At 43.5% G+C, this 16,703-nt stretch overlaps 1 protein-coding gene across 3 annotated transcripts in view; it reads left to right on the top strand.

The window, feature by feature from the left end:
- The window catches only part of LOC138200905 (FERM, ARHGEF and pleckstrin domain-containing protein 1), a 52,205-nt gene that overhangs the window by 14,877 nt on the left and 20,625 nt on the right, over window positions 1-16,703 (top strand). For all 3 annotated transcript variants that reach the window (XM_069153894.1, XM_069153893.1, XM_069153895.1), the window contains exons 3-6: window positions 15,419-15,523; window positions 15,617-15,659; window positions 15,750-15,828; window positions 16,332-16,429. In XM_069153894.1, the coding sequence (XP_069009995.1) occupies window positions 15,419-15,523; window positions 15,617-15,659; window positions 15,750-15,828; window positions 16,332-16,429 (325 nt within the window). The remainder of the gene's footprint in view (window positions 1-15,418; window positions 15,524-15,616; window positions 15,660-15,749; window positions 15,829-16,331; window positions 16,430-16,703) is intronic.

The following is a 16,703-nucleotide window of genomic DNA, read 5'->3' as shown; positions in this document are numbered from 1 at the left end:
TTTTCTTTCGAGGACAGACTGAAGCAGAGCTGCTGTCATTAATGTTGTCAGGTTAGGTCTGACAGCATTATGCGGCACTGCTTTCTATACTGTCCACAGGTGCTGTGGGAAAACTGATGCTTGTATGATAAGTCTTGTTCCTATGGTAACCGAGACGGATGCCTCTTTGTGGAAGATCCTCATGTTTCTTTGGTTCAGGCAGCAATGAAGTCGACTCTATCTGCCGATGTGACCGTTTGCCTGTTGTCAGTTTAAACAGAAACGATGAGGCGAGTGCAAACACAACCTGTGATTTCTTTTGTTTTGGGACAGGATGAAGGTGAATTGTGACTTTTCATGTCCACACACACACACACACACACACACACACACACACACACACACACACACACACACACACACACACACACACACACACTGTTCCACTGAACGTCGCCCATTGATGACAGTCTTCAGATCCTCTCCCTAAGCTCTTGAACTGTGTCGCTGCTTCCCACTGACAGAGTAGCAGCAGGATAGGTAGACATGGCGGTGCATGATGGGCGTGGCAGCTGTGCTGCTGCTGGCTAGCCTGCACTTTCCCTGTGATGTCCTTCTGGTCTCAAATATACGGTGAAACCCTCATGGGGCTAGTTTGCCTCAGCTGCATGGCAGCTTCACAGCAGCACTGCCTCTCTTCAATGAATTATGAATTTCTCATTGAGATTCAGAGGTCTAATTATCATGTCAGAACCGACCAGCATTGTGATATCATGGGATTATCCTTATCCTGTGGTGCCTTATTTTACTCCGGGTGCTGCGGCGCCACCTGTGCTGCCCTCCTCTCCTGAAATGTTCTTATCACCACATACGCTGCTCTTCTTTTCTCGTGGTATTTTCTGCATTGCTTGATCGGTAATTAGAATGGAAATTGCTATATTTTTTTACCCCGGCTCTATCTTCGGTCAGTGCTGTAGCTCTGCCTGCAGTGAAGTCACTCCCGTGATGCATTTGCCGGACATGCTGCTTATCAAAATTCCTTTGAGCGGTACCTGTGCAGCTGAGTCTGCCTCCCACTGCAACCTGGCAGTAATTGAATTTGGGGTCTCTTGGGTAGATAGGGGAGATGTGTGGGAGGGAGAGTCAGGGTGAATGAGGCAAAGATTGAGTGTGTGCGTGCGTGTGTGTGTGTGTGTGTGTGTGTGTGTGTGTGTGTGTGTGTGTGTGTGTGTGTGTGTGTGTGTGTGTGTGAGAGAGAGAGGAAAAACTAAAAGAAAGAGGAAGAGAGTGAAATCTTAAACCAGGAGCAGCAGCTGTACGTATCCCCACTGGAGACCGTCCCTCACCTCTTGTTATTAAAGTGGGAACTGTTGCGTAATCTCGCATCGAGACCAGCAGGCCTCATCTGTCCTGGAGCAACAGCACAGCTAAACTCGCATGCGTCCTTTTTGTTTCTTCTTCTCTTTGAGAATGTTTGGACTCCTTTGACCTTTCATCCCAACTGTTGAGCTTTTCTCTGGCTGTCTCTATTGATAGGTGATGCACGGAAGTCGAGTGCTAAAAGATTCAGAGCTCCGTCAATGGTGGCCAGTGTGGGAGTGCCCCTTAATAGATATCAAAGGATTTGTCCCTGGGGACATCTGCTTTCACACAGCCAGTGGGGGGGGTTGGTCTGTTCGGGGGAGTTCAGGTCTTTGGTGTGTCTCCTCAACAGCAGATGACTGCAGAGTAGCTGTCATGGTGAGGGCTCACAGAGTAGCTTGTTCAGGCAGACTGTCGTGGTAATGAATCCTTCCTGTTTCTGTCCTTGTCAGCCACAGACATTGAAGAAGAAGGTCATTGATGTGCTGACACATTCTGTGTTTAATTCACATGGAGCTCACGTTACACTTATAGATGATTATATTTCAGTTTAATGCTGAGCATGATTGTGGAAGTATGCTGTGTACTGGTGCATATTCTGCAGACATCTGATCCCTTTTGGAGAAGTGGAAGTGGGGATTGATTAGCTGATCTGTTTTTTATGTCTCTGCTGGAGGTACAGGTCTTGTGGTTTTACTGTGACTCACTTGCTTTATTTCATTTAAGGCCATTATATATTAACGTTGTCTGGGGGCTCATTCACGTAGGCTCAGTTGACCTCCTTTAGGCGGAGAGGCATCATGGAAGCATTTAGCCTAATATAGATATATTTGGTTAGTAAAATTACACTTGGCTGACTGACGTAAGTGAAGTGATTACACCGCATCATTAAATGTGAACCATGTGGTTTGAATGAGACCGATATTAGTAGCAAATGAGTCAAAGCGTTGATGCTGAATGACCATAGTATGAATGCAGAAGTAGTTTTGGAAAATCGTGACCCGTTATCTGCTTTTACTGCCTTTTTGTTGGTGATGCAAATTTGGTATTCCTGCTTTGGTGAGCACTGCTCAGTGAAAAACAACACGGATCGGAGACTGTAGAAGATATCTGTTAACCCAAACCACGCAGTCCCATACAACAGATCAAGAATAGTGTATTTATGATGGTACAAAACTTGTAGGGAAAATGTCTCATTACAGGAGCAAAAGATAAATATATTTATATATATTTATATATATATACATATATATATAAAAATTTAAAAAACCAGTTAATATAAAGACAACAAGTAGAAACAAATGAAAATGCAAAATATTTAACTAATAATAATAATAAAAAAAATACTGCTTAGCTTACTTACGAAACTGTTTTCTATTTCATTTGACCAGTACAAGTATTTTCATTGTACTGCAAAATAGTTTATGGAACAGCTGAATGTCTAAAGAGTGATTGATGATGCTTTCCCCAGTTACTGCCAAAATAGCCTATAACAGCCAATCAATACAACTGTAATTATGATTTAGCTTTTTTGTCAAATGGTATTGTGTTCTTGCAGTCTGATAACAAATGTCCCATGTTCCCTTAATTGTCCTCATCGCTGGGGTTGAGAACCACTTCAGTTCTCTTTCACGGCCGGTGTTGGCAACTCTTGTCACTTAAATGTGAATGCGATTCCCAGAAGAAGAATTTCACAAAGGTGGTGAACCGGCCAGCAGACCGGCCCTCGACACATTTTTTTTGGAGCTTCCTTCTGAGCAGGGTAACCATGCTGCGCCGCATGCACGAGGTTACCATGGAGATCTTCCCCGGTTAAAACGTGAGCCAGCATTGTGAGAGGGAAAAACCTTGGTTGCAGCCAGTGTTGGTTTGCTCACCACACTAGTTGAGACAAACTCTAGGACGTGCTCTTAAACGTCACACACCTCAGAGAGGCTGAGTTTCAAACCTCTCGCTCACAGAAACACTCGTGTTAACCTCTCATCTATTGTTTATGAATCGGTGAATTAGCCAGAGTGGGTTGCTTCACTCTCCGAGAGCCCTTAAACTCCAGCACTCTGAAGCATGCGTGCAGCGTGCCCATTTCCAGAGCCAGATGTGTGTGTTTGAGTGTGTACATAGATAATAGCACCGGTGGTTTTAAGTAGCACTAACCATGCAGCAGATAGAACTGGTTTTGGGTGTGCTTGAAAAGCCATGAACAGGGTGTGGTGTTTGCACCCTATGTTTTTTAACTTACAACATCCCTGCTTATGGTCACAGTAATTACAACATCTTTACATATAGAAGTATAAAACTAAGGCGTGTCTCTGAAAGTAGAGCACACATTACACCATAGAACGATTAAAATGGCATCGTTTTATGTGAAGATAATTACTTGCTATTTAACCTGAACCACGAGCTTCCCCTTTGCTGTATTTTTCTTTCTCAGATTATAGGAATCGCTTGGCTTGCTTGCTATCTTGCTTCTGCACAGAGGAGTTGGTATTCTGCAGTGTGAGTGGCTTAAATTCCTGCTGGACCCAGTGCCCTGTAGATACGCAGCAACAGCTGCCTCGTCTGCTCTCGCATTTGTTTGCCAGGTTGTGTTTGTGCCAGAGTTTCTCCGCCGACAACCTTAAATGTGGGATTTCACCTCAGGACAGCTTCCGCCTTTGTCACGCTGTGGAGGTCGAGTGGTAATGCTCTCGCCACGGGGCAGTTCACACAGAGGGCTGCAGGTTTAAACTGTGCCACATTGAAATGGACAGTTTCATGCAGCACTGACTGCCATGCGTCACAATCACTGCACTGTTAGTGCTACAGAATCTTTCTGAATCCAGAGCAGGTCTCATACCAGCTTAATTTTTGATCAAACGTAAGTACAGCTGTTCACGGATAAATAGTCAGTTCTTCAATCTCAGTCGAAGAACATTTCCAGCAGTGTGTAACTAATTTAGCAGCTGCTGAATTCCTGCGGTTTGTTTCTGACAGAATATAAAGGAGGCAGTCTGAGGGGTCTTTCCAGAAAACAACTTTCAATGATGTTGTGTCCTTCTCTTCATGCTGCATAAATTCAAATAAAATATAATTAGAAAGTCTAGTCTAGAAACTCTCAAACATACGGGAAGAATTTCCACACCGGTGGTTTGAGGGACGGCAGAGTTTTAGTAATGATGTGGATCTTTGGTTCAAGGAATCACGTTCCACTGCCTCAAGATAGCAATGTACCTAAAATAGCTTATTCACCCTCCACATAGTAGGACTAACATGGCCAATGGTGCTCAGATGGGCACACGTACTTCTGCTGTTTAAACTATGTGGGTGATGGACTGGAAAAGGACAGCTGCATTGATCTGAAACCAGCAATAACACTTGTGTTGCACTTGGCGTTGTTTTGCAGTTGTAAAATAAAACCAATGGACTCAGATTATTTGATTTAATGATTTTGTTGATCCCCTGACATTTATTTTAACACCAGCATGGACTTTACATCTCTGGCTTTGAATAAAATGTCTTTAATACATTTTAATTCCTCCTCAGTCTAATTTATTTCAGATCCTCGTGTTCAGCGTGAAGAAGCAAACGTTGGCATGTCAGCACACTCAACTAAGACAGTGAACACTGTGAACACTGTACCTGCTAAACAGCAGCTTGTTACTATTGTCATTGTGTGAAAGTTAATGTTTGACTCAAAGTTTCTCAGTCATCCAGGTCGTTCCAGGTAAACTGAAGAGCCTTTTAAATGAGAGGCAAAACGTCTTCAAGGAACTAAAAGTAGTGTAGTTGCCTTTGGATAAAACCTGGATGCGGCTGAAAGGACCATCTGTTATGATCCTTTTAAAACCATATCTTAATTCTAGTGAAACATTTATGTCACATCACCTTCAAAAAGCCTCGATCTCTTTGCATAGCAATTTAAATCGTTCTTGAACAGAGAACGAGTTAGATGGATGTCTGAGTAGGAAAAAGACACTGAATTCAAATCTGTTCCCGTCTTATCCGACGTGTCCAGAGACAGTATTTTTTTATAGATCTAATGAGCACATACTTTATATTCAGCAGGCTTGTTACTGTACGCTGCTGATAGCAGCGGCATCATCAGTGCTTTTTCGAGCTGAGAGTGATTCCTTGGCTGTTGACCTTAATCCTCATCTACAGGAAGTGCAGGCTTGGTCTGACGCTCTTGTCTCTTCATTTGCAAGTTCTAAGGTCAACTATATTCTGACAGGGAAATCCCAGCTGACTGGCCGAGTGATCATTAGAGCTTCTGTGTCAATATATTAAAATGCTTAAAATGTGATCTTTGACTCATTGATTTCTTTGTGGGTCTCTTGGCGTTCTTGGAGTGAGTGTTTTTGTGCTTATTGATTTTACAGTGAATGATATTAGCTAAAGTCTAGTTTATCAGACTGCTATTAATCTATTTTACTGTACAAAAACAGTTTGTTGATGCAAGTTTTGCAGCAATGGATAGAGTTCACAGATTTATTGGATAAAGCTGAACAGCTACTGAATCTCCCTATTAGATATCTGAAGGAGCCGCTGTGTGTGTGTGTGTGTGTGTGTGTGTGTGTGTGTGTGTGTGTGTGTGTGTAGAAAATGTGCCTTATTTGGCAGCGTTTGAGATATCAGGTCACAACAGCTATCATGAACACCTGACTACATCAGGGCATCTGGATTTGTTGCACCGAGAGCTAAGTAGTTTACGGCTAATCTGGAGAAGGCCTATTGATTGGCCTCACTAGTAAAGCAGCGTGTGCAGCTGTCATTATTCATGACGGGGGGAGATTACGGGTAGAGGAAGGAACATGTAAACATGTAGCAGGACGGCACCGACAGATTCCTCAGAGACCTGCACGCCGTTGAAGGAAACTGTGAGCGCCCACGTCTCATCTTCCTCACGGTGTGTCTCACTCCCAAAACGTCTGTCGTGGTCTGGATTGAGGTGGCGAGGGAGGCAGAGAGCTGCTCGCTCGCCCTTTTGATTCAGAGTCGATGCAACACTGCAGGCGGCAGTTTGCTGCTACGGTGTGAAATCCTGAGCGGAGTGATGTCAGTCAGTGAAAGGCTTATTTTTCTGCCGCTGTGGCTTTCTTTCCTCCCCCCCCCCTCCCTCTCCCCCCAACACATTAAGTGTTGTGTTGTAGATCAGTGATTGTCCTGAATCTGTGTTACCTCACTGTTTCATCACTTTGAGTCAGAATGTGGAAAATGGAAATCGATAGAGAATCTTTAAGGATAAAATAACCAGACAAGTGCGTTTGCCACACAAAAATCCTACGTAGCCACGAAGCAGTCCTGCTTAAATCACAGTAATGTCCACGGTGGCCGAACACAACTAGCCTGCTGGTACCAAAGTCAGTGTGTGAATATTTGTATCTGGTACGCTCCATAGAGAAGTATTTCTCAGTCCTTACATCCTACTTTACGTGAATTTCATTTTTCTGTCTTTTCTTTTTTTTTTTCTGTTAAGCATCTTCTTCACATTCTTTGTCGCTGCTTTTGCATTTGTACGTGTTACAAATATGAATGTCTTCGGCTGTGAATTTTTGCCAAACCGGTAGCTACATATTAATGATGTTATAAATAGTATCTCTGCATAATGTTTTAATGACATCCGATGTCGTGGCTTTGCTCCGGTTTTCTTGACGTCTCCAGCACATAAGCAGACATCACAGTGATTATGTAGATTGGTGTGTCTGCTCCAATATTAGCACACTGCTGTTTGTACACACGGGGCGGCACATTTACTTATGCTAAATTAACATACCTTCTAGGTTAATCTTTCCACAAGAATGTGTCCCATCTGTTGTGCATCTGATGAATTTGTGCATGTTTTGAGGCGCAGTAAAGTATCCCTGTGTCTGATCTCTGCCTGGATTTCTAAATCAACAGCTGTTTGCTTGCTTCTTACCATATTCTGATATTAACTTCAGTTGGTTTAGAAACATGCATCCAATACACTCAATTACAGACGCACATATTTCTGATAACTGTTCCGCAACGGATCTGCGGGGGAAGCGTCCCTCTCAGCAGAGATATGAAGGATTCTGATGTCCAGGTAGAATAAAACAGGACGGTAGCGCTGCTTTGGTTTGTGCTTGGCCTTGACAGACTGACACAGATTGTGGATTGGATGTGACTTTTTTTTTTTTTTTTTTTTTTTCAGGGTTTGCAGTTTTTCCACTTAGTTATCCAGAAGACTGATGAGAGTTTAGTACCGCTTATCTCTTTCTCTTGGTTTTGTGCCTCACATTCTGATATTGGTTTGAGATTTCTTTGAGACTGATTTTTGATCTTCTGAAGCGTCAGAGGTGATCACGTTTAACTTCAGCCATGTATACTGTCAGAGCTACTTTTCCTTTACACCCTATAGTTCACTGGTTAATCTATTTCTCAACTCTCTGGTGTATTCTAGAACAACACCATCTGACATTAAGGTCACACAAGGCATGGCTGGATCCAGATCATTAAGAATTACCTCTTTGACATGTTTTTGTATTGAGATTATATATGAAAGGCTTATCTCTCTTTCTTGGCCTGACCTTGAGGGAGTTGTCTCTCACAGTTACACTTAATTAATCTCCTAATTAACCTATTGATTGCCTGCGCACACTTCCAGAGCTGACAGTGTTCACAGCTACAGCAGAGATCTCACTGTCTCTTAATTCTGCAGGTGGTGATAATTACCTTTGCATGAAAATGACACAGATGAGAAAACTGTAGTTATAGCTGCCTGCTTTCACTTTCTGAAATGACAAGTATTGAGGCTGCAGCTAAAGATTATTTTCAGTTTCATTTGTTTGATTTTTTTCAAATAACCTATTTGATGTTTAATTAATGTTGGAAAATAGAGAAAGATTAGCATTATAATGAAGAAAACAGCCAAATGTTGTTTTAATCCTGCAGTCCACAAAAAAGAGAAATGGATTTTACTATGACAAAACAGCATCAACTCCTCCTAATTGAAGCTGGAACCAATGAGTGTTTGTTGTTTTTTTTGCTTTGACAAATGACAAAATACTAATTATTTTTCTAAATCAATTGCAGATTATGTTGTTTTGTTTGATTAATAAAGTAATTATTTCAGATCTTATTTAATGAAATTTAAAAAAAAAAATCTACATGCAAGTAATCAGTCAAATTTGGTGAGATAATATCTGAAAACATTAACAACTATAAGAAAATATCTTCATATAACTTCAATTATATTTCACAACGGTCCAGGAGTTGTATGGGGGGAAAATATGTCTTTAATGGTGAACAAAAAGTGTTTTTGTGTCTCTTCATTCCTGAATATTTCCTGTGGTAATGTGCTCGCAGCAGTTTAAAATGTATTCAGGTCGTCAGTGTGCTTTTATCTAGCTAAGCTAAATGTGGAGTTTCTGCCTAAATGTGAAGTGACGCATCCTCCCTCTGAGTGACAGTAATCCCCGGCTCTGGGAAGAGGTGCGAGTGGAGAATAACCAGCATGGGTACAGAATCTGAAGCGCTCTGAAAGAGATTTCGGCAGAGGAAGAAGAAAAAAAGAGGCCAATCTTTTTAGTAATTCCAGCTGCATTAAAACCTCCTCTTGCCCTCTTGCTTGTTTTAATGATAACCTGCGTTCGGCTAAGGCACGACAGGATGTTGTGTTGTGTTAAATCGGTGTGTGTTTAAACGAGTCGCAGCTACACATGGCGACGTGTTGGGTTGAATCTCTCTCTGCTGCTGCTCGTCCACTAACGATGCACGCCCACAACGGTTCGTCCGGCCTCTGATTTATGGCACTCTGACCAACAGTGGGAGGTCTTTGCACAAATGCGCACAGATATTCAGCAGCACAACAGTCACAACGGGACACTTGATTATACTTTATGCAAAATCAATATGGTTCTAGCAGCCCGGACTCCTGGGAGTATAGGCAGGCAGGCAAAGTAATTGGGGGCTTGTCTAAGAGAGGAGGAGGAGGAGGAGGAGGAGGAGGAGGAGGAGGAGGCGATGGTTGCTAGCTCATTCTCAGTCTCAACCTCTATTGAATCTAGGGGACATTATTTTCATGGTTGTCCTCTCGGGGCCTGGAGGCTGGCCTACTGTGACAGAATGACTTTGACAGCTGTGGCAGCCCAATCATCACTTTTCCTTTCATTTTTGTTGATATTTTTTCTCCTGCAGCTCAGGAGTTTTGGAAATAGAAAACAATCGAAGGGAAAGCAAGAGGTGTCTCGACCCCCAAAATAATTTAAGCACTCATTATTTCCTGTAAGCACAACACTGCCTACAGATGTTCTTTCACTGGAGTATTTACACATATTGCTATTAAAAGTGTCCTAACTATTGAGCGTACTCTGCTGCAAACATATGCACGGTCACACATCTGTGTGTGCTCTGGGAGTATGCAGGTAATTTGACAGGATTATCGGTAGGTTGGCCTCCCTCCTCTCGTCTTCTCTGTGTCAGCTTGCCGCTGTAGCGAAGTCACCCTGGGATCCTCCGCAGCGCACGACCTGAATCTCAATGAGCTTCAGCTGCCGCTGACCTCTCTGTCCTACGCTTCCCTTACAGTGCACAGATACCTGCAACACAAGCAGAGATTCCCCTCTGTGCTGTAAAGTTCTTTAAATAGCAGTGTTCTATTGCAACAGCCAGTGAAGCCTTCACATACGAGTGGCTACGACTGTAAACAGTTGTATAATCTCAGCCCTGCCCTGAGCAGCCTTATCAGCAGAGCCCCGGCTCACTTAAAAGTTTCCAAAATCTTTTTCCTGGGGTTTTCCATTGCTGCGTCACGTGTGTGAAGGGGAAGTTGTGAAAAGTACATCGTTTGAAGTCTCTTTTCAGTCCGCGGAAGTAAGTCCATCAGAAATGCTTTTGGTATCTGGTATGAAAAATCAGCACTTTTCAATTGTGCTCGGCCCGTCTGCCGTCTTTATCAGCGGAGCGCTGCAGATAGTTTGACTCTTAGAAAAGACCTTTTCCACACTTTTCAATTTGCTTATTCTCTCCTTTGAATCACACATTGGCTTTCATCTCTGACCTCAATCAACTTCCTGTGTTATTGCTGAATGTCACAGCTGACGGCGTCCTGCTGGGAGATGACTGCTCCACTATCTGTGAAGGTATAACTGAAGCATCGGGGGCCTCTGGACCAGCGTGGCCCGAGACACAAGAAAAGAAATCAAACTAAACCAAAGCGTTAAATCCCTCTCCAGTAATGACTGACTGCTCTGCTTTAAAGCCAGCGTCAGCTCCTCCAGTGCACTACGTCCAAGATATGCAGCCAGACTCGAGTCCCTTTGTTCTGTCTGTCTATCTGGAGCCTAAAGGCGCTGGCAGTCTGTTTACAACCCATGGCACCCACCCCCACAGGAGACGTTTGGTGAGCGCCGCCTGGTCTGGCTTATTTCTGGTGAAGTGGACCATACCAACAAACTCCTGGAGGGGAACAGTTGAGGGAACACAGAGCTACTTTACACCTGACCTTTACGGCTTTTTTTTTTTTTTTTTTGCTTTTTGCTGACAAGAGCTTATACTAACACAAGGTGGGGGTTGACGGGCAGGGGAGGGGAGGAGGATCTGATTTACCCTGAAGTGGAAACCCAAGCAGACATGTGTACAGACAATGCTGTCATCTTTATTTAGCCTTCTTCTGTCAGCTGGAGCATGTGGAGGTCAGCGTAGCGACGCAGTCATGTTAGAGCTCATACACATGTAAACAGTAGTAGCATCCTATGAGCCCACGTTCAAACCTAATGAAGCCAGACGGACTCGGCCTGCGCGGTCTGGCCGGCGACTCAGACCGCTGAATCAGAGTGCATCATCTCACTCTGGAATTGAATGCTCCTGTGTAAACTAGCTCTGCTGCTTTTATAGATGGAGGTCATAAAAACAGGATATTGGTGACATTTTCTCTGCATTGCAGATGATGAAAGAAATGTCATCTGCTGAGCATGATGTTTCCCGGAGTCTGTAACCTTTCTGCTGGGGCAGAGGGATGGACAGCTGCCTGTCACAGCTTCTTCTTCGTTCGATTGTCATCAGCCTCTTACAATATCAACGTTTGTGCACAGGTTTCATAAAGGCCATTTAAATTGAATTTATTGTTTTCTATAGTCTATATGAACTGAGGAGATTAAAAAAATAAATAAATTTAAAAAAAAGTCAGTATTGCTGCCAGTGCACTGATAATGAGTTAAAATATACGGTTCAGTAAAGTCGAATTGACGCACTAAATTATGTTTTACCTTTACAGCTTTAATTATTTTAAATTAGCTTCAACAGATACTCAGCCGTGCTCGCAGCATTGCTCCATGGCAATTTGGGTCAATCCAGACCAGAAGTGTCTCCACAGCAAACGAATGAATTTTCAACAAACATTTGTGGTTCCCTGATGATGAATATTCATGAGAGGAGTCCTTCACTTTTCAGCTCGCACCACCACACAGTGAGTGAAATATCTAACAACCGTATGCAACGATGTCATGGACCCACACAGTGTTGGTACATTGCCCTCTGGATGTATTGTAACCACTTTAACTTTTAATTAAGTACCATCAATGGGGTACAAATTCTTTTTTTTTTCCAGTGCCTTAGTGTGCAACCAAACATTTGCAAAACTAATGACCCTCAGCTGTTTTTTTTGGTGTGAAAACAGGAAGCATGCTAATTATCACTAAACATTACAAACTGGGGCTGCAACTAACTGATGTTTATTTATCATTATTGATGAATTCGTCAATTATTTTCTTTTGTTAATCATTTAGCTGTTGGTCTTTTTTAAAATGTTCAAAAATGGTGAAAAATGTCTGCCAGTTTTTACTGAAGACCAAGGTTCAGCCTAAAAGAGGCTTTTTTTTTTTTTTTGTTCCAACCGGCGTCCACAGCTCAGAGATATTCAGTTTATTATCATGTATGTTTTCGGGCTGTCCTTCATTCTATTCTTGTAAACAAGAAATCTCAGAAACTCCTCAAGAGGAATTCTTCAAACTTTGCACACTGATTATATTTCAGGCATCGAAGGTCACTGTGACCACACGTTGACCCATTCTTGATTTAGCAGGGACGCCTGAAACAGTGAGCTGCAACTTGACTGGTTGGTGAAGGCATACGACCTCGAGGTAGTAATTCTAGTTGGAATTAAAATGTAATTATTAATTGATTTTCAAAAGAGTTGGCGATTTATTTTTTGTCAATCAACTAATTAATTAATAACTTCCAGCTCCATAACAAAGATTATAGCTGCTACTGAAAGCGTTAGCTGCATCTCAAGGCCCACAGCCACTAACTGGCCGTAGGCTCTTTGTACTCTTTGTACTGTGTTCGACAGTATTTGGCAGTCATTACCAGCTATCAATAAAGTGTGCTATTGTGTGGCTTGTGATGTGTTAACACTCGACTAACGGCACCCTGACCACACATTGTGGGTAAAAACTGCAGCTAACTGCCAAGATCCTGTTATGTAAAACCACAAAAGGCCTTTTTTCACAGAAGACATTGTGATGCAGGTTTTAAATATGAAAATTAAAGATGTTTGAGATCCGTTCAGCTGCCTAGGTTTCAGGGTCCTGGTATCGTTCACGCTGGCTCTCTGTCACACTTGTCATGGCTGACTGGGACACTTGAAGTGAGCCATCATTCATGTTATTTGTGGCATCTGAGCTTGTCCTATTATGGTCAGGATGTCTGCTGTGGAAAATGTCTGTGGATCAGATGTGTCGGGGATGAAGTGATCGCTCATATCCACACACTCGGTGTCTTAGTTCCAGTCAACATACAATGATATTTTCAGCAAAAGTCTGCTTCCAACTTTGTGTGACAGGATGAAATATAAGACCAGCTTTAAGTGAACAGTAGTGCCAGATGTGATGCTTGTGTACCTGAATGAGAGCAAGTCCCCGTTGACAGGTGGAGTGGAGGCTGTTAAAGCAGCCGAGTGGCTTTGAAATGAAATATTTAACAACCACATAATGTTTCAATGTCCAAACACTTTCTATGGAAGTGCATGTACTTTTTCCATGTTGCTAAAACTAATTCAGTCCAACAGGACTGCAGCACATTCACGAGCCTAATTTCAGACAGGAGTTGTTGTTGTTTGGGACGACATCGATGGTCCCGCGGGTCGCCGATCAGTTGTTGAGGTTGGCAGTTCAATCCTGTCCACTTGCCAAAGTGTCCTTGGGCAAAACACTGAATCCCAAGTTGCAACCGAGCACCTCGCACGGCTGCTCTGCAGCAGTTGGTGTGTGAGTGTGTGAATGGGAAGTAAAGCACTTTAAGACTGCTGAGGTCTAAAGGTGCTGTATAAACGCAGACCATTTACCATTTCCACATTATACTACATTTTTCTCAAATTTTCTCCAGTATTGTTTCCGTTCCATTTATATCAAGACGTTTGGTAAATATTAGAAACTCCTGTCATTACGACACAGTATAGCTGAACGGCATCACAAACTTCTGAAGCTAATCATGAAGTTGAATTGACACTTCAGAAACAAAAACTGACATCATCTATGTAAACCAATACATGGACAGGGACAGGATGGAGCTCGGGGGGTCAATAGCCGCCGATCTTTGTGACTTCATTAGCGACAGTCTTCTTATTGTGTCGGTCTGCAGCAGTGTCAAATGGCGGCACCATTAGTCCGTTCTGCAACAGCTGCATTTAATCAAGCACTGCTCAGCTTTAATCAGCCGCCGCCTCACCCATCTCTGCTAGATTTATACGGCTGGATATGAGAGTGCTCCGATGAGACGGAAACACTCTTCGTGCCTTCACTGTATCCAGCTCGGTTTTCTCTGCTGCTCTTGTTCCTGCAGCCTCTACAGAGCACATTTGTTCAGAGAACACGAGACATAGATTTCATTTAGGGGTTGATTTGCTCAGACAGTGGGGATGGGGGAGGAGGGGTGATGACTTCTTACCCTGTGGCCTCCATCACCAGCTCCGTCACCGTATGGAAACAGCTGGTCCTCGGAGGGAGGATGCCCTCTGCACTGCATGAGAAGAGCCTGAAGAGAGACGGCAGGAAGGACAGACACGGGGAGGAGCGCTGGGTGGGCGCTCATCGGGGGAAGATTTTGGATTTAGTTGTGGAAGTGTAAACCTTGTCACTAAGCTGGTAGAGCTTAAGTTTTCATTCTGTAAGCGTTAATAAGAACAAAGATGGTGTCATTCTTCGCCTGTGAAACACTAGACGGATTTAAAGAAGGACAAACCCCTTTATTGCAGTTCAGCTCTATGAAGGCAATTATTGTCGTAGCATTGCCTCAGCAACTTACTGTCCTTTTAGGTAGCGGAGAAACGGCTTCCTTGAAACACAGCCTTGGATCATTATCCGGGGGGGGATGGGGGGGGGGCACTGACGTCCTACAGCCGTGATGCGGTCTGCACCGATGCAAACTGGTCACGAGGAAGTATCCAGGCAGAAATGCTCCCCTTGTGTGCCTGACAGAGATCTGTCTTCCCCCAGACGGCTGTAATAAAAGAGTTTCTGTGGAAATCCCTGACATTTATTTGACCCTACATGGGAACGTTTCTCTCTCCCCAAAGATGTGGTGGATTTTTGAGGTTTGTATGTTGTCACGTTGCCAGTAATCGTCAGTGAGCGGGCCGTGAAGTCACTCTTCAAAGCAGCTGTGTGTGTGTGTGTGTGTGTGTGTGTGTGGAGGGAGGGGGGCTGGGGAGTGGGGGGAGAGTGAGGACAGAGATGGTCGGGGAGAGTCTTTATCCCATCCTGATACTGTATCAACCTCAAAGGCTGCTGGGCCGTCATCAGCGACAGCAATGACACTGAAAACACAGATCAAAGGCGAGGTCCACCCCCCTTCAGCTGCAGCAGGGCGGATGGGAGCTTCTTAGAGGCCAACTGAGCCTTTGAATGCCAGGATGGAAAGTGGAAAGGCAAATTTAGACGGAAAAAACATCTATTGGGCAACATTTACTTGCATGAAGTTTGACGGGTCTGTGAAGCCCGACTGCTCTTTTGTGTCGACGTCTGTCATTGGGTCGTCCTGGTTGTCCTTCATTTAAGATACGCGTATATAAAATGGGTCATTTGACTGGAATGCTGCGTTATATTAACCACAACTCTTTGTTTTTCTTTCTTCTGCTTCACAGCAAAAAGCCTCAGGCAAGGTGCTGTTCGACTTGGTGTGCTCCCACATGAATCTCATTGAGGGGGACTACTTTGGCCTGGAGTTTCAGAACCATCAAAAGATGATGGTGAGAAAATGAAAGTGAAATAGAGCCTCTCCACAAATGTGTTTAAAAAAAAAAAAAAAAGACACCAAGAGATGTTCTTGTCTTTTTCCACAGGTTTGGTTAGACCATATCAAGCCCATCATCAAGCAGCTCAGACGTAAGTGCGATCCACTTCGATCTAATTTTAAGGAGTGAATGTTCTGTGTATTTGATGCAACTGGAGATGTAACTCATCTGTCCCACGCAGGACCGAAACACACAACCCTGAGGTTTACTGTGAAGTTCTTTCCCCCGGATCACGCCCAGCTGCTGGAGGAGCTGACGAGGTGAGCTCCTCCGCCGACGATTTAACCCCTTTTAACTCCACGCCATGTTTGTCTTCCTGCTCGACATCAAAAATGTGTATCGGTGCGTGTTGTGTCAGTGTGAATGATTTCAGCTGTGACTCAAAGCGGTTATACAGGCATAAAGGAAACATGCACCCCGTTTCCCACAAGATTTATTCCCTGCTCAGCGATGCAATTTGCATGTCATGGCTGCCATGTTTCTGATTTAGCCCTCTGGAGATTAGCGCGCAGCTAATGATTTTCTGGTCTCTGTTTTTTTTTTCTTTCTCTGGAGCTGGCTCACGACGTGCATATTTTCAGAGTCAGAGGAGTCTCGTGGAAAATCAAAAGACCAAGCGTACATTGTATTTAATTAGGATGTAGTTATTCTCTCAGATGTCTTGTTTTCTGAGCTGATCCAGACGTCAAGCAGTAAAAAAAAAAAAGCAACCACCACATCTCCTCTCTTGTATAATGCAAAGGCTGTTTGTGTTTGTGGCCAGGTACCTGTTTGCCCTCCAGATCAAACAGGATCTTTCCTGCGGCCGTCTGACCTGCAACGACAGCAGCGCTGCACTGATGGTCTCCCACATTATCCAGTGTAGGTCCCACATGACTGTTTCCTCATTTAGTTCAAAGCAACGACAGATCACACGTCAACATTACACTTTTTTTTTCTTCCCCACACAGAGCTTATCATCAAGCATTGTCACATAGCACACTGTGCACCATTGCAAATTGATTATCGGTGTGTTGCTATGGATACCTTTCAGTCGGATGCCTGAACATAAACTTGCAGTGCAACCACACAAACTGGTGCCATGCCTGGAAATACTGAGCTATTTTATTACCATGCATTTTCTGAATCATTGTTT

This window comes from Embiotoca jacksoni, unplaced genomic scaffold (genome assembly GCF_022577435.1).
Source record: "Embiotoca jacksoni isolate LCO1_2020_lvr unplaced genomic scaffold, fEmbJac1.0.p SCAF_2, whole genome shotgun sequence".
NCBI lineage: Eukaryota > Metazoa > Chordata > Actinopteri > Embiotocidae > Embiotoca > Embiotoca jacksoni.
This window is presented reverse-complemented; position numbering and strand designations above follow the sequence as displayed.